Source organism: Anolis sagrei, chromosome X, assembly GCF_037176765.1.
Source record: "Anolis sagrei isolate rAnoSag1 chromosome X, rAnoSag1.mat, whole genome shotgun sequence".
Lineage (NCBI taxonomy): Eukaryota > Metazoa > Chordata > Lepidosauria > Squamata > Dactyloidae > Anolis > Anolis sagrei.
This window is the reverse complement of record NC_090034.1, coordinates 90,505,155-90,528,206: the sequence shown is the minus strand read 5'-3', so window position 1 is coordinate 90,528,206 and position 23,052 is coordinate 90,505,155. Positions and strand designations below refer to the sequence as shown.

Genomic DNA, 23,052 nt, shown 5'->3' with positions numbered 1-23,052 from the left:
CTAGTGTGATGAGGTCCTCCTAAGCTTAATAAGTTTATGTGGCAATCCCTTCCACGGAATCATTAAGAAAGGTATAGGAACTCCCTCAGGCATCAGATGATAGGGGGCAGCAGTGGCAGCTTCCTGAGAGTTCTTCCCATCTCACCATCATTGGAGGACAGAAGTGTGCCAGCCATGAGCGTCCTTCACTAATCAATCTTCAGTTGGGTTCACTTTTCCAACCCAAGTAGGACATTGTTTTGAGCTACCATTCCTGTCACACTTCACAGTGGGTTCCACTGGCATAGAAAGTTGGGAACTGTAGGCCAAAAACATCCGAAAGGTCACAATGACCTTTTCCTATCCTCATGAATATGTTTCTGTACTGGCCTCAATTGTACAAACTTGCAATTAAATAAATCCTCAAACATTTGTTTGTCGAAGGCTTTCATGGCTGGAACCACTGGGTTGATTTGAGTTTTCAGGGCTGTAGGACCATGTTCCAGAAGCACTCTCATCTAACATTTCCCCCCACTTCTATTTATTTATTTATTTGTTTGGTACATTTCTATACTGCCCCTCTCAGCCTTCCGGCGACTCGAGGCGGTTTACAAGGCAAGAATTCAATGCCACTAAGGACACAATTACAATATACAATATTAAAAAAATCAGCAACGATAAAATCAAACATTATAATGAAGCATACTTCAATTGATAATCATTAAAACAATGTCCAGTTTCGCCATATAGTTATTCCATTGTTATATCCATTACTCCGTATTTAAAAATGCCCGCTCAAATAGCCATATCTTAAGATTCTTCCAGAATGATAGGCACGAGGAAGCCGATCTCATCTCCCTAGAAAGGTCATTCTATAGCCGAGGGGCCACCACTAAGAAGGCCCTGTCTCTCGTTCCCGCCAACCATACTTCTGATGATGGCGGGACCGAGAGCAGGGCCTCTCCAGATGATCTTAAAGTCCTTGCATCTATGGCAGGCATCCTCGGGGGTTGAGGAGTCTGTTAGAAACTAGGCAAGTGGGGTTTATATATCTGTGGAATGTCCAGGGTGGAAGAAAGAACTCTTGTCTGCTTGAGACAAGTGTGAATGTTGCAATTGACCACCTTGATTAGCATTGAATGGCCTTGTAGCTTTAAAGCCTGGCTTGTTGCTTCCTGAGGAAAATCCTTTGTTGTGAGGTATTAGCTGGCTCTGATTGATTATTGTCTGGAATTCCCCCTCTTGTCCTTCCTCCACCCAATGAGTTAACTCAATACAAACTGGATTGTTGTGAGTTTTCTGGGCTGTATGGCCATGTTCCTGAAGCAATCTCTCCTGATGTTTCGCCTGCATCTACGGAAGACATCCTCAGAGGTTGTGAGGTCTGTTGGAAACCAGGGAAATGGGGTTTATATACCTGTTGAATATCCAGGGTGGGAGAAAGAACTCTTGTCTGTTTGAGGTAGGTGTGAATGTTGCAATTGGCCACACTGATTAGCATTTAATGTCCTAGCAGTTTCAAGGTGTGGCTTCTTACTGCTAGGCCATTAAATGCTAATCAAGGAGCCAATTGCAACATTCACACTTGCCTCCAACCGACAAGAGTTTTTTTTACCTCACTGGACATTCCACAGATATATAAACCTCACTTGCCTAGTTTCAAACAGACCTCACAACCTCTGAGGATGTCTTCCATAGATGCAGGCAAAACATCAGGAGAGAATGCTTCTGGAACATGGCCATACAGTCCAGAAAACTCACAGCAACCTTAAACATTTTTTATGTTGATGGTTTTTATACCTAATGGTTCTGGCGTAGTCATTTTTTTCCAACTCTGAGCCAACCATCATCTTAAGAGGAAAAACAAAAACTAACATAGGCCTGCCCTTGACATGCAGATCCGGGACATAGTTCTCTTTAATTGTTTATAATGAACGGCACAAACATGAATGTACAAAAGCACTGAGCTGAACAGGAATATAGGTCCTCTTGAGAAATAACTGCATGGGGTTTGAAACGTGATGCGGAAGTGAAGTGTCTTTGCAAGCCCTTCCTTAAAAAGTTCACCCCAGATTATCTGGACATGGAAGTAGAAACTGAATAGGGAATATGTATTGTCTGCAGCAATGTCAACAACTTGACTGAAAAAGTATGAGTTAAGAATACATTCATGTATTTATTTTTAGGACTGCAGCTCCCATTGGCTCTAGTGGGTAGGAAAGGCATTTTGGGAAAGGCAGTGCAATTCTTCCCTACAAAAATATGCTTTCCCCATTCCTGGTGCATGGTACAACTCAGGGAGGAGAAAGCTCTGCAAAGATCCTGGCTGTGTAGGCCATTGTAAAGTTTTAGGAATGGACCAGAATTTCTAACTTAAGGCTTAAAATAGCATTTCTCAACCTGGAGATTAGGACCCCTGCGTGGGACATGAAGGGTCACCTAAGACTATCAGAAAAGACAGTATTTTCTATTGTCATTGGGGTTCTGTGTGGGAAGTTTGGGCCAATTCTATCATTGGTGGGTTTCAAAATGCTCTTTAATTGTGGGTGAATTATAAATCCCAGCAAAACTACAACTCCCAAATGTCAAGGTGTATTTTCCCCGGAGCTCACATTTGGGCATAAGGTGTATTTGTGCCAAGTTTGGTCCAGATCCATCATTGTTTGAGTCCACAGATGTAGATGAACTACAACTCCCAAACTCAAGGTCAATGCCCACTAAACCCTTCCTGTATTTTCTCATGGGGGTTCTGTGTGCTAATTTTAGTTCAATTCCATCTTTGCCGAGTTCAGAATGCTCTTTGATTGTATGTGAACTATACATCCCAGCAACTACAACTCCCAAATGTCAAGGTCTATTTTCCCCAACCTCCACCGGTGTTCAAATTTGGGCATATTGAGTACTCATGCCAGGTTTGGTCCAGATCCATCATTGTTTGAGTCCACAGTGCTCTCTGGATGTAGGTGAACTACAATTCCAAAACTCAAGGTCAATGCCCACCATACCCTTCCAGTATTTTCAGTTGGTCATGGAAGTTCTGTGTGCCAAGTTTGGTTCAATTCCATCGTTGGTGGAGTTCGGAATGCTCTTTGATTGTAGATGAACTATAAATCCCAGCAACTACAACTCCCAAATGACAAAATCAACCCTCCCTCCAACCCCACCAGTATTCAAATTTGGGCATATCAGGGTTTGTGGCAAATTTGGTCCATTCTGCATATCAGATATTTACATTACAATTCATAACAGTAGGAAAATTACAGTTATGAAGTAGCAATGAAAATAATTTTATGATTGGTGGTCACCCCAACATGAGGAATTGTATTAAGGGGTCGCAGCATTTGAAAGGTTGAGAAACACTGGCTTAAAAATATATTAATAATAATAATAATAATAATAATAATAATATGTTTATTTAACTAGTCATATGACCATTTCAAAAGCTTAAAAATATTGAAATCATCTCTGCTATGAAGCTGAAGAGACTAAGCCATCAGCTTGTTATGAGGAGAGCCCTTTCTCCTCTCAGCATGGATAGAAAGTCATCAAGCATCAGTGCTCCTAATCGCCTTTTCCCAGCTTATCCCTCCGTCTTAAGTAGCCCCCTTTCTTAACTCACTAACCCTATCAGCTCCAGTTGTGTGGCTTGTGCACACACACACACACATGGACGCATGGACAAACACAGCTTCCCAGCAACCTGCCCCTTGCTGGTCCTCAGTTCCGCTCCCATCCGAGGGCACACTGGTGATAAGATCTCCCTGTGTACGTAACCTGAGCAGATGCCGGGTGCCCACAAGCGGTTAGGCTCTCAAAGAGACGTGTGTGCGCACAGTTTGGCAGCTTTGCCAAGGCCACAGCCTCCCTGGCACACAATGGAGGGGAATTACTGCTCCAAACATCATGGATCCAGCACAGCCAAAGAGCGGTTCAGGCTGTGGATTGGACTGACAAAGCAGAGATTCTGTGCCAAAAGAATTTTTCCCGTATGTTTTGTAGCAAGCAAATATTTGTAAATACATAGTCTCACAGCCTTGTGACCTATTGGTTTTCAGTTTTGAAACTTCGGCTAATTTCTGCTTTTGATAGATCAGGAATCATTTCATATGTCATAGATTACCAAAAATCTATTTTGGTCATACGCTATTGTTGTCTTAACCGTTTTCATTAGCATTTAGAAGTCACAAGGCAACACCAAAGGAGACTTCCCCTTTTTTCTTCTTGACTGCTATCTGAGCCATGGTCAATCTATCCACATATGTTATACACATATACACATAACAACAACAACAACTTGGGAAGTGTTCTACATGTGATGCAATACAACAGCCAGCAAAGTGATCTTGTCTGCTGTCGAATAAACAACAACAACAACAATAATAACAATAGGTAATAAGGGAAAATGTGTGAATGTGGCAGAAGTATCCACCTGCACAGCTTCCCATCTCCACAAACAGGCTATAGTTCCAAACACTGAGAAGCCTCCAAAGGCACTCTTTCAACAGATATTGCAGGTTATAGCGAGCACCATGAACATGTAGCCCAAACACTGCCAATGTCCTCCCCAAACACTACGGCACACCACCCAAGGGATACTTTCATTCGGGGAGAATTTCATCCTAGATTTGTCATGTTTCCTCCACCACAGGCAGGCATCCCAGGGTTCCTTGTGTATAATTTGCATGACCCCGACCACTGCCTCTCCCTTAACCCTTTCCTACCCTTTCCTGTGGCACACAGCAAACAGAGATGAATTGGTCAGCAACTGAACAGGCACACAGACCCAACATGGCCAACTGTAAATACTGGCAGGATTTGGGGGTGACTGCCCTTAGCATATATGGGAGTTGTAGTTCACCCTTATCCAGAGAGCACTGAGCCCAGCGGACCAGATCTGGACCAAACTTGGAACACACACCCCAGATGGCCAACTGTGTATACAGGCCTGGTTTGGAGAGGATTGACCCACGATTTTGGGAATTGTAGTTCACCCACATCGTTATGTATTTTCTAATGGGAGCATTCATAAAAATGAACTCAAACACTGGCTTTTTCCTAATAAATAATGTTACTAATTAACTAAATGATATTACTTTTCACCCCCCAAAAAATGTCTTTTTCAAATAATCTGGTCAACTCCGGAGACCCAAGCTAATTTGCAATCCTCTTCTGATCTATATCTAAATTGTGAGATCATGGGGAAATGTCCACTTCAGTACAAGTTAGCAACAATGGTCTAGGGTCCAGAGGTGTGCCATCAGACTGCATTGTTTGCCAAATCAGGTAGAGCAGGCATGGGCAAACTTTGGCCCACCAGTTGTTTTGGACTTCAGCTCTCACAATTCCTAACAGCCAGTAGGCTGTTAGGACTTGTGGGAGTTGAAGTCCAAAACAGCTGGAGGGCCAAAGTTTGTCCATGCCTAGAGTAGGGGCATGACGTGGCAACTCGGCAGACTAGAAACTGTCTTTGTTTCTAAGACAATCAGGCAGGGCCCACAATTCTTGCCCAAGGCTGTCTGATGCAAAGAACATGACAGCATCTTAGACCTACATATGGCATGTAAAGCTTTATCTCCCAACAAAAGGAAATAGCCTGGGATTATGGCGAAATACCCACAACTGCTTACTACTACTGGTACCACTGACTACAACCCAGTATTTGCTACCTGAGTAGCTGCTTCACTCTGCTTTGTGATAGAGCCTGCTATGTTCAACAAATCTATGATGAAATCTCCTTTTATTGTGGTTTTTAAACTGGAACTGGATGGCCACTCTGCTGGGAGTGTTTTGATTATGTTTTCCTGCATAGCAGAATGGGAGTGGATTGGACGACCCTTGGAGTCTCTTCCAACTTGGAGCAGGAAGCATGTCCTGAGTGTATAACAGTGATCCCTGGACATTTGCTGAGAAAATAAGCCCCACTCCTATCATAGGAGCTTACAACCAAATAAGACTTCCTGGGATTTGCCTCTGGGCTACAATCAGAAATACATGGAGCTGACAACAAATTCAAGGGACACTTTGTTCTTGCCACATATAAATGTGCTCTATCAACAATGGCAAACATTTGGCTTGTACAAAGGCACCAATGATGTACACATGGTTTCTTTTAATCTATGTGGGGGTTCCTTGGATCAAGGTAGATTTATAATGATAAAGGAATACAGTAATGTCATATTCAGGCCTATATATACATCTGTTGTTGGCTTGATGGTGACTCTTGTGAGACATAGCTGTGAGTACGAATGGCAGAGCTTACAATTCTCATCCTACTTTCTCCTGCTGCCTCCTCTTGGTGCCATTCAAGTATGGTCTTTGGCCTCAAACAGTAACAATGCCTGCTGAGATTGGATTGAACTAAATTCCATACATATTTTTTTTATCTCCACATGGATCTATTGTTTGTGGATTAAATTATACCTTGAATAAAATAGTTTGAAAAGACCAAACAACTCTGTCCCAATGGCAACAATCCATCTGTCCTGTTTTGGCAGCAAAAGTCTCAATTAATCCTCCATCCTCCCATGTTTTTTGTCTTTTTGAATGGCCCAGTTTCTTTTTTCTCCCCCCCCCCCCCCCCCCCCCCCCGTTCTTGTGTTCAACATCTTTGAGTTCCTGTAAACCGAGTTAATAATAATACTAATAATAGTTATTATAATCAGGACCTCAAAATCGAACTGCAAAGGTTCTGGCATAAACCAGTACAGGTAGTCCCAGTGGTCATTGGCACACTGGGTGCCGTGCCAAAAGATCTCAGCCGGCATTTGTAAACAATAAACATTGACAAAATCACGATCTGTCAACTGCAAAAGGCCACCTTACTTGGATCTGCACACATCATTCGAAAATACATCACACAGTCCTAGATGCGTGGGAAGTGTTCGACTTGTAATTTTGTGATACAAAAACCAGCATATAGATCTCGTTTGATTATTATTATTCTGGCACAAAAACATACTGTGTTATTGTATCAGTAAAATAATAATAATAATAATAATAATAATAATAATAATAATAATAATCTTTATTTATATTCCACTCTATCTCCCCAAAGGGACTCAGGTCAGATTCCAAACATAAAAGGCAAACATTCAATGCCCGAATACAATAATACATTCATACTAACAAAATTTAACCAACCCAACATATAAACATGAATTGTTGTTGTTCATTCGTTCAGTCGTCTCCGACTCTTCGTGACCTCATGGACCAGCCCACGCCAGAGTTCCCTGTCGGCCGTTACCACCCTCAGCTCCCTCAAGGTCAGTCCAGTCACTTCAAGGATGCCATCCATCCATCTTGCCCTTGGTCGGCCCCTCTTCCTTTTGCCTTCCACTTTCCCCAGCATAATTGTCTTCTCTAGGTTTTCCTGTCTCCTCATGATGTGGCCAAAGTACTTCAACTTTGTCTCTAGTATCTTTCCCTCCAGTGAGCAGCTGGGCTTTATTTCCTGGAGGATGGACTGGTTGAATTATAAACAACTAAAATTAAATAAAAAAACACAGTCTGTTCTAACAGGCATAAGACAAACATCAAACATTGAATGGAAACAATAATTTCCCAGTTCCTTGGGGCAAATAGATTAATCATTGCTCAAGATATCTATTGAGCTGGTGGGGTGAGCAGGGCACGGATATGGGTGGTAACTATTAATCAGAGATATAATGGTAGTATTACCAACTACTATTCCTCCACATAAGCCAGTGAGCAAAGGTACGTCTTCAGCTGTTTATTGAAAGCAGGGAGGGAGGGGGGCATCTTTAACTTTTTAGGAAGGGAGTTCCAGAGGTGGGGGGTAGCCATAGAGAAGGCCCTTTCTCTTGTTCCCACCAGCCGTGCTTGGGACGGGGGTGGGACTGAGAGGAGGGCCTCTTCCGATGACCGCAGTCCAAGTTGGTCTATAGTGGGAGAAGTGGTTTGTCAAATAGTCTGGACCAAAGCCGTTTAAGCAAAAGTCATTTGCATTTAGTTGACTTGACAGTGGGGAAAGGGAGAGGAGGGGCTGGAATCTTATCTTTCCCAGTTTGTTGTTTATTCCTTCAGTCGTTTCTGACTCTTCCTGACCTCATGGACCGGCCATAGACTTTCCCAGTAGGCTCAAGCAAAAGCAAACTGCTGCAGTTTCTCGTAGTTTGTGTATTCTTCTTGATAAATCATTTTTGCTATCTTGACCATCTCTGATATTGCTTGTTGGTTTTCAGGTTGGAAAGTAGGTGATGGCTTCTAGAGTCCCCCCCCCCCCCTCTCTCTCTTGCATGTTCTCACTGTGCCTCAGATCAACACAACATTAGCTAAGCGGTATCTCCTAAACATTTAATGAAAGGAGGCTCAAAACAGGCATGAACCATAGCCATAGTATGGTTGTCAGGTCTTGATGGTGGCCCAAACATACATCTACAGATAAAGAGCTCACAAACACACACCATTTTGGGTTGTTGTAGGTTTTTCAGGCTATATGGCCATGTTCTAAAAGAATTCTTTCCTGACGTTTCACCTGCATCTATGGCAGGCATCCTCAGAGGTTGTGAGGTCTGTTGGAAACTAGGAAAATTGGGTTTATATATCTATGGAATATCCAGGATAGGAGAAAGAACTCTTGTCTGTTGTGAATGTTTCAGTTGTCCACCTTGATTAGCATTTGATGGCCTGCCAGTTTTTAGGTGTGGCTTAGTGCCTGGGGGGATCCTTTGTTAAGAGGTGATTAGCCGTCCCTGATTGTTTCTTGTCTGGAGTTCCCTTGTGTCTGAGTGTTGTTTTTATTTGCTGTTATAATTTCAGAATTTTTTTAAATACTGGTAGCCAGATTTTGTTCATTTTCATGGTTTCTTCCTTTCTGTTGAAATTGTTCACATGCTTGTGGATTTCAATGGCTTGTCTGTGTAGCCTGAGATGGTAGTTGTTAGAGTGGTTCATTTTGCTAGTGTAATTTGACTGTTGGTCTAGGACTGGGATCAGGGGCGGCTCAACCCATTACACAAAGTAAGCATTTGCAGTATAGTTGATTTTGCCCAGGGGCGGTCTTGAGGCGCTCTTGGGGGAAAATAGACCTTGACATATGCGAGTTGTAGTTAATGGGATGTATAGTTCACCTACAATGAAAGAGCATTCTGAACTCCACTAATGATGGAATTGAACCAAATATGGCACACAGAACTCCTATGACAAACAGAAAATATATATCAGTGATTGGTTGGGGGGGGGGGGGCAAAATACTGTTTGCTTACCGTTGAAAATTACCTAGGGCCGCCTCTGGCTGGGATCTAGGTTGTCAACAGTGAGTCAACAAGCTCACTGGCCAACATTGGATCCATCCCACTCTCTTGCAGACTGGCCTGACTTGCAGGATTGTTGTGAGGATAAAGCAGGGAAGAAGCGAGCCATCTGTGCTACCTTAAAATTGCTGGCGGAAAGCCAGGATATAAATATAGTGAATACATAATCATGTGCCGTCTTCATTGCCCTCACTTCTGTTTAATTTCTGAAGCAAGCAGATTTAGTCATGCAGGAATAAAACTCCTTCTTCCACAGGTCTTAAAGATACAGCAACTACCCTTTCTCCCTCCCTTGTGCATCTAGTCCCAGCATTAGGTCACCAAAAGGAGGGTTTCATGGCTCAAAATACATCTTCTGATCTGGAACACTCTCTCCAGTCCTAATTCCATTGGAAACTCATTTTTCTATAGGTTGAGGTAACAGTAGTTCAAGGGTAGCTGTCTGCACAACCTCAGAGACACTCTTTTCCCTTCCTTCGTACATCCTGTGTTCCAGAACCCTGCCCTGCCAAACTCATTTGCTGCAAACTATCTGAGGATTAAGTTTTCCTGGCCAGTGTCAGTGTCTCTGATTAAGTATCAGCTACATCCGAGCTGCAGGGGAGGGGGCACACGGGAAGGCAAACTAGTAGCCTCAAGGACAAGGAAAATAAAGAAGATATTTTGCTTGTGGCTCCGTGGACTTCTCTGAAGCTGTGGATTTCTGAAAAGGGAAGGATTTCCTTCCAAAAGAAAGAAAGACTGTCTCACAACTACAAAGGTGAGACATGAGGTGGATAGACTGGTGATAAATAGATTGATGTGAATGATCTGTTGTCTAGACATTAATAAATTGATAAATAGATTGATCAGATAGATAGATAGATGATAGATAGATGATAGATAGATAGATAGATAGATAGATTTTCTATTTCCTCTATGCTAAGATGCATTTCCCCCATATAAACATCTCTAAAAACAGGGTGCATCTTAGAATCGTGGATGCTTTTAGACAGGCAGGCAGTCAATGTGTGTCTTACAATTGATCGCATCTTGGAATCAAGGAAATACAGCCAACAGGCAGATAGGGAGAGATGTAGATTATTGTGATCAGTAGTTGAAGTTTTTAAGGGGGTTTGAAGATTTTTTTTATGTTGCAAATAAGTTTTTATTTTGTTTTCAAAGAAAGAGAAAAAATAATTAAAATAAACAATTTTTAAAAGAAAAAAAAGAAGGGAAAGGTGGGAAACATCACATGATATAGTATGTAAGTTACAAGGCCATTTTAGATAAATAGTTCTACACATGATTTTGGCCTGCAACAATAGGAGTCTAGTGTCTAGATCCAGGGAAGTCATGCTACCCTTCTATTCTGCCTTGGTCAGACCATACCTGACATACTGTGTCCAATTCTGGGCACCGCAATTGAAGGGAGATGTTGACAAGCTGGAATGTGTCCAGAGGAGGGTGACTAAAATGATCAAAGGTCTGGAGAACAAGCCCTATGAGGAGTGGCTGAAAGAGCTGGGCATGTTTAGCCTGCAGAAGGGAAGGCTGAGAGGAGACCTGATGAGGGCCATGGATAAATATGTGAGAAGTCATAGGGACGAGGGAACAAGCTTGTTTTCTGCTTCCCTAGAAATTAGGACATGGAACAATGGTTTCAAACTACAGGAAAGGAGATTCCACCTGAACATTAGGAAGGACTTCCTAAGAGCTGTTCAGCAGTGGAACTCTCTGTCCTGGAGTGTGGTAGAGACTCCTTCTTTGGAGGCTTTTAAACAGAGACTGGATGCCCATCTGTTGAGCGTGCTTAGAATGCAATTTTTCTGCTTCTTTGGCAGGGGGTTGGACTGGATGGCCTACAAGATATCTTCCAGTTCTATGATTCTATGAGTTTATTGTATCACCAGAGATATATATAGTTGAAGTTTTCATGGCAATATGAAAAAAGGATACAAAGGGGCTGACAGTGGGAAAGGAACAGTTGCAACGGGACAAGGGGTGGATTGATCTAAATGCCCATGTCACTCTTGTTGTGCATGTGGTGTGGGTTTGGTCGGTTGCTCCCCCCTCACCCCTCCCCACCCAGGCCAGGATCAAACCAGCTCTTGTGCCTCAGTGAGTGAGGCAGGCAAGTGGGTGTCACAACCGTCAGCCAGTCAACAAAAGGAGCCTGTGTTCCCTTTGTTGCTGCTGCATTCATATTTATCCCCACCGCCTGTTCCTTTACATCTGCCTTCCTCTGCTTATGCTGGCATTGCGCTCCTGGCACAAGCAAGGGAAATGTTCAGAAGCACTGGAAGTAATACTTCGTGAAACTCTACTCCTTGTACTTTCAAGAAATGCCCAGTTGCCTGTTCTTCTTTGCTTTGACCTGTTTCCCAAGGAAGTGTGTCATCCATGATGGTCCTACTTGGCCTTTATGCATCAGCAGCCTTGGCCTTGGATTTTCCTGACCTCTGACCAGGAGGTAGCTTTTGTCCTCCAGATGTTGTTGGATTGCAACTCCTATGAGTGCTAGCCAACTGAGCTAGTAGTGTGAGTTTGGGGGGAGGGGTGATGGTATTTGTGATCGAACCACCTTAGAAGGACCACATAATTTCCACCATGTGATAAATCAGTGGACCTGTGGTCAAGAACAAAATTATGGTCTGCAGCCTCACCATTAGTACACAGTTGCCTTGAAACCACACAGCAACGAGAATGACTGGTCTCTCAAAACCCTCTTATAGTGCTGAGGAAACAGATTTTGGGAGGGGAGAGGCTGACTCCCCATGAAAGATTACTACTACCACTTCAGCTCTAGATGATTAAATATGGTTTTCTGTGGGCAAGCAAATGGCGACTGCTGGATGGCATATGTTCTGTATCAGAAACTAGACCTGATGTGGCCTATCCAATACAATTTTCAGAATCAGCACCCCATATAATCAAGCCAAATCTAAAGCTGACCAAAAACTGATTTGTAACCTTTTTGGTACTAATGTTGGAGGGTGGTCCCTGGTCAAAGTGGTCCCTGGCTCTCTTGAAATACATCCTTTAGTTTCAAATGATACAGCATTCCATTTATGCCTTCAGAAGACTGTAACTAACTACCAGTCAACTGGAAATCAATGAATGAGACTTAATTCCAGCCCAGCTTACCTGTCCGAACATATCTCCTCCTATGAAACATCTAGGAGCTTAAGATCGTCTGGGGAGGCCCTGCTCTCAATCCTGCCTGCCTCGCAAGTGCGACTGGCAGAGACAAAGGACAGGGCCTTCTCAGTGGTGGCCCCCAGCTTTTATGAATGCCTGACATCTAATTGTGCCAATCTGTAACCTGCCTTGAGTTGCTGTATGGCTGAGAAAGGCGGGCTATAAATATTGCTAAATAAATAAATAAATAAACTCCTATTATTACCCTGCTGGCCACTAATCTTGTGCAAAGTACTCCCAGGTCATGGTGGAATTCAAATTAGTGGAAGGTAGGCAGGCCCGTAGCCAGGATTTCGATTCGGGGGGGAGGGGGGCTGAGGTTTTTTCAGGGGGGGTTTCGGGGGGGGGGCTGAGTCTGAGTGAAAGAGGGTCTACCCTAGCAAACTTTTTGTATCATTACCCAATACCCCCATGCATATGGGATATATTGAGTATGGTGATCAGATCATGATATGAATAAACATAAAAGTTTAAATGATGCACCAATAAGGCCTTTTCGCGAACCACCATGAGAATTTCGGGGGGGGGGGGGGGGCTGAAGCCCCTCAAGCCCTCCCCCCCCCCCGGCTACCTGCCTGAAGGTGGGGAATCCATAGCTTTCCAGATGGTTTGGTGTAAAAAAATAAAGGGAAAGGTTTCTCCTGACATTAAGTTTAGTTGTGCCTGACTCTGGGGGATGGTGCTCACCTCCATTTCTAAGCCGAAGAGCCGGCATTGGCCGTAAACACCTCCTAGGTCATGTGGTCAGCATGACTGTATGGAGTGCCGTTAGCTTCCCGAAGAAGCGGTACCTATTGATCTTCTGATAGGTGCATGTTAGCAGAAGCTGGGCCCAACAGTGGGAGCTCACCCTGCTCCCCATATTCAAACCACCACCTTTCAGTCAGCAAGTTCAGCAGCTCAGTGGTTTAACTTGCTGTGCTTCGGGGGGCTTCTGGAATTTGAGGCCTCAAACATCTAAGGGCCAAAAGTCCCCTCTTGAGGTAATACATTATGGAACTGTAATGCTTGAGATGTACTAAAGGCACATTGACTTCATGTCAATGTGACAATCTCCAGTTACTTGTTTCTTATTGTTCTCTTCCTGTCCCCAGTCCATTCCAGGCACAGAAGCCAGCTAGATTTAACAATGGAATGTCTTCTACCTTGTCTGCTTGGTTGAGAGGCCCGAAGACAAGCTTAGTGCCATATGAAGCTTTACCTCCAATATCTGATTATATCTGGAGGGATTCCAGAGTAACATTTGGAGGGGAGGAGGATGCACATGCTATCTTGACCATTTGCCTTCCAGTCAAGTTGGTCCACTATTAGGCAATATACTAGATAATATATATGTCCTAACAGTAGCAATTACAACAGACTTGGACAGTGATCATTTCTCTTAAAAAGCATAAGGAAAGGAAATCATGTCAGGCCACTAACCTATTTCTTTCTCTTGCCTTTCTCATTTTGCTCTTTGTGTGGTGCATAGCTCACAAGAGCCCCTCATCAGGCATTTTAGATATGCAGCCTGGTGAGATGTGATTGCCATGCATTTGTGAATCTTTGAACTAGGAACACTGAGAAGTCCAGTAAGCCACTGCAATAGTATCTTATGTCTCAGAGTGATTATAGTATCCAGTATCAAATAGCATTCAATCCAGCAGGGCACTGAACCTGAAAGATCCCCTTTGATCTACTTGCAGCAATGATCTGACTTTGCTTGAGCCGTTTTGTAGTTCTAAAGTGGTTAGTCTTCCCCGACCTGTTAACTTTCTGGAAGTGCTGAACTATAGCCCTAGTCAATCCCAAGCCACCATGAATACACTGGAGGCTGAAACTTAATACCTCTAACCCTTTGTTAGCTCTGCCAAGAGCAAACTCATTGAATCTATGGGATTAAGCTATGGGTTGGCTCAACCTTCAGGAATTAATTGAATGGGTCTACTTTAATTGGAAGTAAACAACAACAGGATGCTGGCCCTGTAGGACTACTAAGCTGCTGTAGATAGTGATCATGTACAAAACCATTTAAGGAGTTTTGCAGTCACAAAGGATTGGAATCAGGACTTTGATCTCTCTCCTTTTCATGAATGTTCCTTTCAGTTGGATCTTACTGTTCATCTGAGGAAATGAATGACTGTGCATTTCATAGAATCACAGAATCATAGAGTTGGAAGAGACCTTATGGGCCATCCAGTCCAACCCCCATGCCAAGAAGCAGGAAAATTGCATTCAAAGCATCCCTGTGGGTGCTCAGATGGCCATCCTGCCTCTGTTTAAAAGCTTTCAAAGAAGGAGCCATTACCACACTCCGGGGCAGAGAGTTCCACTGCTGAACAGCTCTCACAGTCAGGAAGTTCTTCCTAATGTTCAGATGGAATCTGCTTTCTTGTAGTTTGAAGCCATTGTTCCTCGTCCTAGTCTCCAGGGAAGCAGAAAACAAGTTCGCTCCCTCCTCCCTATGAATTCCTCTCACATATTTGTACACGGCATTTAATTCTTCTAACAAACCTGTTGGGTTTGAGAAACAACCTCAGTGAATTCCCCTCTTTGGGGGATTAAGATCTGCAGAATAAAATCCAGGTAGGATACTTAACGAAGAGATTCAGGACCATGGAGAGTTCCCTGCGGGCGATGCTACAGAAGGATCTTGCTTGGATAACTGAAAGGAGAAGCTAAGATGCATAATGCTGGAGAACCAAAGTAAAGAAGTATTGGTCTAATAAATGATGTGCAAGTCTAGAAGTATTGAGGGATACTTCTAGGGTGGACTTGGGGACTGTATCACCACTTCACGATGAACTTTGGGACTAAAAAAAAATCTCAACCTCCCTTTTGCCCCAAATACTGTCTAGGGCAGTTGTTCCCAACCTGTGGTCCATTGATCTCCGTTGATCTGCAAGAATGAAAATATGGTCCATGGCCTCACCATTACTACAACATTGCCTCGAAATTACTCAGCAATGAGAGTGACTGGTGTTACAAAACTCTCTTATAGTGCCGAGGCAATGGGATGTCTGGAGGGGAGAAGCTGACAATCCACAAAAGATTACTACTACCACATCATCTCTAGATTATTAAATATGGTTTTCTGTAGGTGAGCAGATGGTGACTACTGGATGGCATATGTTCTGTATCAGAAACTAGAGCTGATGTGGTCTATCCAATGCAATTTTCTGAATCATCACTCCAAATAACCAAACCAAATCTATAGTTGACTAAAAGCTGATTTGTTATCCTTTTGGTACTACTGCTGGAGAGTGTGCCCTGGTCAAAGTGGTCCCTGGTCAAAGTGGTCCCTGGTAAAAAAAAATGTACTCATGCCCCACTGCTTTAGAGGACATTAGTACATTTTCACAATATTTTAGGGCTGTATGAGGCCTTAAGCTCATGTTTCACAACTTGGACCTCAACTGGTTGCAGGGGAAAGGCCACCCATGTCCAGTACATGGTATTTTGGGGCAAAGAAATTGCCCCAACACAGGCAACATTTTGCCCACTCCCAATCTGCTGATAATGTGTCCCTTGATGGTGATAGAATTCTCATCTACTATTTGGGAAGGGACAGGACAAAGTCCTGAATGTTCTGCTGTGGAGAAAATGATACCTGCCCACATTAGGGTCTTAGTCAAAGTATTATGTGATACTAAAGTATAGAAACCCTTAAATTTTGTGTGTGAATTTTGTGGCCTGCATAAATAGGAGTCTAGTGTCTAGATCCAGGGAAGTCATGCTCCCCTCTATTCTGCCTTGATCAGAGCATACCTGGAATCACACTGTGTCCAATTCTGGGCACCGCAATTGAAAGTAGAGATGTTGACAAGCTGGAATGTGTCCAGATGAGCGCGACTAAAATGATCAAGGGTCTGGAGAACAAGGCCGATGAGGAGCAGCTTAAAGAGCTGGACATGTTTAGCCTGCAGAAGAGAAGGCTTAGAGGAGACATGATGAGGGCCATGTATAAATATGTGAGGAGAAGTCATAGGGAGGAGGGAGCAAGCTTGTTTCCTACTGCCCTGGAGACTTGGATGAGGAACAATGGCTTAAAACTACAAGGAAGGGGATTGCACCTGAACATTAGGAAGAACTTCCTAACTGTGAGAGCTATTCAGCAGTGGAACTCTCTGCCCTGGAGTGTGGTGGAGGCTCCTTCTTTGGAAGCTTTCAAGCAGAGGTTGGATAGTCATTTGTTGGGGGTGCTTTGAAGGCAATTTTCCTGCTTCTTGGCAGAATGGGGTTGGACTGGTCAGCCCATGAGGTTTCTTCCAACTCTATGATTCTATGAATGAGGATTTGAATCCTGGACATTAACTCCCTATAATACTGGCTAATTATATCAGAGGAACCCTTATTGAAAGTATATTTTCCATATTTTCTGCCTAAGGCAAATCAGGTAACTTGGGACCTTCCAGTGCTTTGGACTGCACTCCCCATAATCCCTGCTCATTTGTCTTTCTGATGGGAGCTGTAAAGAAAAATATGTAGAGCAGGCAATTGGTACTAATGAGATGGGGCCATTCAAGGATGCATCCAATTTTTAATATGAAAAGATCTTTATATGAAATGTGACATTTCAGTTGCGGAGAAATGATGAAGCCCTACTCACATGTCAATGTTTTGTTTTTTTTTTGTTCAAGGTAGAAGCCACTGAGGATATTCTGCTTTAGCGCCCAACTCCACTCCAGATCATCTGGCTCTTCTTGAGTGAACCAAAGTTTCCCTGAGTCTACATTTTGCTCATTTTGAAAGGAAGGGTGGGTTTGAAAACAATTTTCACTGGAATCACTCTTTGAATGCCCTATTATTGTGTGAGCTAATGGTTGACATTTCATCCTTTGGCATTATGCTTATTTACTTGCAAATTTGGTATGGTTTATTGTTTTGTTTTTGTTTTGCTTATAACCAGGGATTGTGGGCATGTAATCTGCAACCTGAGCCTATAATTCTATCTTTTGTTACTGCAGGGCTTGATAAGAAGGGTCAATTAACCATATAGAGCAGGTATGGGCAAACCTAGGCCCGGGGGCCAGATGCGGCCCCTTGGCTCTTTTCTCAGGCTTTCCTCTCTCTCAATATCCTATCCTTCCTTCCTTCTCTCTTTCCTTCCTTCTTCCCTTTCTTCCTTCCCTTCCTCTTTCTCTCCCTCTTTCCTTTGCCCCCTGTCATCCTTCCTTCCCTCTCTCCTCCCTTCTTCTCTCTTTTTTCTTCCTCCCCCTTTGTATTTCCTTCTTTCTCTCTTTTCTTCCTCCCCTCCCTCCCTTCATTCCCTTCATCTCTTCCCTCCTTCTCTTTTTCCTTCCTCCTTTCCTCCTGAGGGATGTTTAGCTGGGAGAAGAGAAGGTATAGAGGGAACATGAGAACTGTGTTTCAAGATTTTAAGGGGTGTCGTATTGAGGAGGAGAAGGGGGAAAACTGACTTTCTGCTGCTCTAGAGACCAGGGCACAAGGGAGCAATGGTCTTCAATGGGTTCAAATGGCAGGGGAAAGGGGTAGGAAGAGCTTCCAGAGAGTAAGAGCTGTTGGAGAGTGGCATAGGCTGCCTGGGAGTATGGTGGTCTCCTTCTCTGGAGGCTTTTCCGCAGAAGCTGTCTATTAAGAGTGCTTTGATTGTGCCTTGTTGCATGGTTGGGGGTTGGACTGGATGGCCCTTGAGGGTCTCTTCCAGCTCTAGGATTCTATATCAGGAGAAGGCAATACAGGGTCTAATGGATAGGCTTTTTCTCTCCTGTCCACCATCTCATCTTGACCAAGGTGAACCAAGTTGGGATCCAAATGTTTCCTGTCTTTCCTACACTTTCTGCCTCCGAAAGAAAAAGAGGAAGGGGAGGAAAGGGCCTGAGACTGTTAGGAATTGTGGGAGTTGAAGTCCAAAACACCCAGAGGGCCCTGGTTTGCTCATACCTGCTCTATACTTGCAATGTTAAACTGCAAAAACATTGCCATTACAATATATTTCTATTACATTGTTAGACATTGTTTGAAAAACATTTTACAATTTCACATTGCATGTATTGTCTGATGTAAAGGATACAGGTTTTTGTAGATATGCTTAATGAAAAAGTATAATAAGGACTAGGAACATGTTCTTTCAAAATGGATGGAATTTGTATGGTTGAAGCATGGTGCTTTAATTTGCTTACAGTTATGCAAAGAAGCATCTTACTAGCAGACACTACAACACAAAGAAGTAGAAATTGAATTTTCAGTAGACAACCAATAGATTTGAGATGTCATATTTTAATTTAAAATCATGGTGGGTCTTTTCAAGGTTTTCAGGCAATTTTTTTCCTATGGGGCAGATTGACAGCCCTAGAAATGTAAAAGCCAGCATTTTTTTATGTCATCCTGCCTCTCCCAACATTTAATATTGCAGTAGCTCTTCAGCAAACCCTGCAGAATCCTCATGCCCTCTGCTGGTATCACGGAGCCACGCAATCAGAGGGTTTTACATGTTATGCATTATACTTAAACATTTATATTCCATTTTGGGTAGCAACAAGGAATACCTTTGGGTTGCTGTGAGTTTACTGGACTGTTATGACCATATTCCAGAAGCATTCTCTCCTGACTTTTCACCCACATCTATGGCAGCCATCCTCAGGAATTGTGCGGTCTGTTGGAAACTAGGCAAGTGAGATTTCTATATCTGTGAAATGTCCAGGGTGGGAGATAGAACTCTTGTCTGTTGGAGGCAAGTGTGAATGTTGCAATTGGCCACCTTGATTACTATTTTATGGCCTTGCAGCTTCAAAGCCTGGCTGCTTCCTGCCTGGGGGAATCCTTTGTTGGGAGATGTTAGCTCCCAACAAACATATTATTTGAGAGCACAGAAATGCTGGACTACTCTGACAACCACCATGTCAGACTACATAGAGAAGCCATTGAAAATGAGAAGCATATGGACAATTACAACAGAAAGGAGGAAACCATGAAATTGAACAAAATCTGGCTACCAGTATTTTAAAAAACCCTCTAAAATCAGGTTTTTTTAAAAATCAGCAAATAAAGAACAACAATCAGAAAACAGGAGAATTCCAAACATGAAGTAATCAGGGCCATCAAAACCTCTCATTCTCTCATCAGGAGAGAATACTTCTGGAACATAGCCATATAGCCCGGAAAACTCACAGCAACATTCGACAACACAAGGAATAACTTATCTTGGGGAAAATATATAAAAGAAATATTTAAATATGTTCCATGAAAAAATCCAAAATGGCATGTCATAGAGCAACTTTTAAAAACCTGGTCATTAGTTGCAGCTCACTCTCTGTTCATTCCCCTTGGAATCACGTTCCTTCCTCCTTGATGGTTGGATGACCATCTGGTGAGGGTGCTTTGAATGCTTCCAACTCTATTATTCCATTATTCTCCTCCTGATCTTGTCCATTCAGCCATATTCTGCTGGAGCAACTGCTTATGATAGCTATCTGCCCAGGAAACCACAGATTGATGACATAGTTGAGAGTTTGTTGACATCGTCAAAATGTCCCATGTATTTGTCATTGGTGGCTTTATCCAGCAGATGCATTCCAAGATATGAAATCCTTAGGCAGAGTACTCTTCTTTTGGAGAGATGTTAGCCGCCCCGAGTCCCCGTTGGGGGAGATGGTGGTGGGATATAAATAAAGTTTTTATTATTATTATTATTATTATTATTATTATTATTATTATTATCTCGAGGGCCACCTTTACATGGAACACTTTCCTGCTCCAGGAAGTCCAAACAGTTGTCCCACAATCTGCCGCTGAACCCTGTTTCTCGTTCTTTTTCCTTCTCCAGCCTGCTCCAGCCTTCCCAAATCAACAACATGACATACTTCTACAGGACTCTTGCAGTCTTCTGGGTCTTGATTGAAGGTATCTTTTGGAAGACATGATGCACTATTTTTTCTTTGTTATAGTCTCCCAGTTGGCAAAGTTGCAACCACTGAAATCTGATCCAGTGACACAAACAAGCATCATGGTGCTAAAGAAGCAATACAGCCTTGTTTTAATCTTTTGATAATTTAATAACTTCTAAAAACTTTTAAATACTGAGAACTTACATATTTGTTCTCACTATTGTAAACATCCTTAAGTCCCAAACTGGGGGGAAAGTAAAATGATGATGATGATGATGATGATGATGATGATGATGATGAACAGCAACAATAATAGATGGATGGCTAGCTTCTCAGGGTCCTTCCACACAGCCATATAACCCAGAATATCAAGGCAGAAAATCACACAATATCTGCTTTGAACTGGGTTATCTGAGTCCACACTCAGATAATGTGGAATTTTCAGCCTTGATATTCTGGGATATAGGGCTGTATGGAAGGGCCCTAAGACATGGTCATCATGATTTTCTATGGGAAAGCAGATGGCGACTGGTATGTGGCATATGTTCTGTGTATCAAAAAACTAGGGTTATAGGGGAAAACAAATGCCATTTCTGGAATCACAAAAATGGTGCCTCAAATGTTAGGTGTAGCATTTGAGGCATCAAAATGTGTGTCAGCCAGTGATTTGACCTTGAGAAGAGACAAGCACACAAAGGTCCCATCCAGACAGTACCTCTATCCCAGGAGCTTCTGCAGCAAATAGGAGGGTGGCCAGATGCCATTCTTTGTAAACCTGGAAGCAATTGCTATAAAAGGCAAAAAATGTGAGATTTCCAGGTGTGTGAATATTGTGGTTTTGAGCCGGATATCAGGATCTTCGCATGTCTGTATATCTCTGCAATCAGAAATCATGAGTTTTTTTATCTGGGTTTGTTCCCTGGTTTTAGATGCTTGTTCTTGATTTGTTGGTTCCCAAAAAGAAGGTGACACTTGAGTAGAAGGCAAAAACTTTGTGTGCTAGAAACTTTATGAACCATGTAGAGGGCACAGTTTCTCTGGCTTACACATAGAGCTGAATTCTTGTGCTGATCTGCACAACCAAATCTCCGCATATCCACATATCCGCTTCTCGTGAGTTTTTAAGAAAACTGTTGGTTTCCATTGGAAGTCCTCCGGCAGCCATTTTTGAGCCTCTAAATCTCAAAACAAAGCATCAAGTCTGGACAATGGAGGCAGAAATCCTGGGACCAACAGGTCTGTATGTGGACTTCTCCTGAAGTCCCGGGATTTTTTGCCCCTCACTAAAACTCATGATTTAGTGCTGCCTGGAAGTGCCCAAATTTATCAAGGCATTGATCAGATTTACCTGTCCTTTCTGCCCTACTCATTGCAGTTTCCCATTCTGTTTCTGCCTTTCTTATCAAGGGGTCCTGGCAGGACCATGGAGCGCCTGGATGCCTGAGCATATCAGTGCCTTTGAGGGCACCTGCGTTGTCATCCCATGCCGCTTCAACTACCCTGATGAACTACGGCCCTCAGCAGTGCATGGCATCTGGTATTTCAACAGTCCTTATCCCAAGAACTATCCCCCAGTGGTCTTCAAATCCCGCACCAATATTGTCCATGAGAGCTATGTTGGACGCAGCCGTTTGCTAGGAGAGCTGAATTTCCGCAATTGCACCCTGCAGCTCTCCCGCCTTAGTCCTGAACTCACAGGCAAATACTACTTTCGTGGAGACCTGGGCGGCTACAATCAGTACACCTACCCTGAGCATTGCAACCTCGAGGTCATCAGTGAGTATCAATGCCACAGGGGCACCAGGTTCTAATTCTTCTTTACTGAGCACTGATGATCTCAGAGGAGAGGATAGGATTGTATTCAGTTCCCAAACTGATCAGAACATAAGGCATAACTGTCCTTCAATGTTACAAGTTGTCAGATTTTGCAGTGCAGTTTGAAGCAGTAAAGGTGCAAAGCAAAAATAAAATGTTTCCAAAAATTAAACCCAAAGTACTTATTTTAGGAAAAGGGTGTACAAAATCCATACATATTTCTGTGCTGACCTTATTTAAAAATGGCATCTGATGCAGAAACTGAATGATGAATCCAAGGCTGAGTAACCAATCTGACAAATTCTTCCATTCATCCCTTGCCATCAGACACAGATCCTTTTGTCTGGCATTGGAATCCGCAGTCACTAAATGTTGGGAGGATTTACCGAAACATTAAAGGAGAACATGCCATTTCATTCCAATTTAATTAGCCCAAAATGAATGCAGCCTGACTCTAACCACAGGATGATTAATGTGGCTTCTATTCACACACACACCCTGCTGGTTGGATGTTGGGTTAAATGGGCAACTGATTCAACAAGGCTCTCTTATATTCTAGCTTCTAATGGGAGAATGAAGCGATGAACAACTGTGGTAGGTTCAGAGTATATTTTATATTCCTGCACACACTTATATCACAAGAAGGAGCTGTAACTATTCCAAAATTCAGCCGCCATGCACTACGAGAGGGAACAGGAAATAAATGTGGGTGTCTACTTTTTCCATTTGCAAACAGTTTTGATTGATTGATTGATTGCTGACGAAAAGGTTGGTGGTTCGAATTCAGGGAGTGAAGTGAACTCCTGCTGTTAGCCCCAGCTGCTGCCAACCTAGCTGCTCAAAAACATGCAAATGTGAGATCAATAGATACGGTTCCAGCGGGAAGGTAACTGCACTCCATGCAGTCATGCTAGCCACATGACCTTGGAGGTGTCTATGGACAACACCGACTCTTAGGCTTAGAAATGGAGTTGAGCACC

At 43.0% G+C, this 23,052-nt stretch overlaps 1 protein-coding gene across 9 annotated transcripts in view; it reads left to right on the top strand.

The window, feature by feature from the left end:
• Positions 1 to 23,052, top strand: part of LOC132780240 (myelin-associated glycoprotein) — a 103,824-nt gene that overhangs the window by 55,375 nt on the left and 25,397 nt on the right. For 8 of the 9 annotated variants that reach the window (XR_010908729.1, XM_067460692.1, XM_067460690.1 and 5 more), the window contains 3 exons: positions 17,051 to 17,167; positions 20,197 to 20,273; positions 21,665 to 22,033. Coding sequence is in view for 8 of the 9 variants with exons in the window: in XM_067460692.1 (XP_067316793.1) it covers positions 20,225 to 20,273; positions 21,665 to 22,033 (418 nt within the window). In the remaining variant the exon portion in view is untranslated. Of the gene's footprint in view, positions 1 to 9,866; positions 10,012 to 17,050; positions 17,168 to 20,196; positions 20,274 to 21,664; positions 22,034 to 23,052 lie in introns of those variants that run through there. The other variant, XM_067460693.1, reaches the window with a different exon arrangement.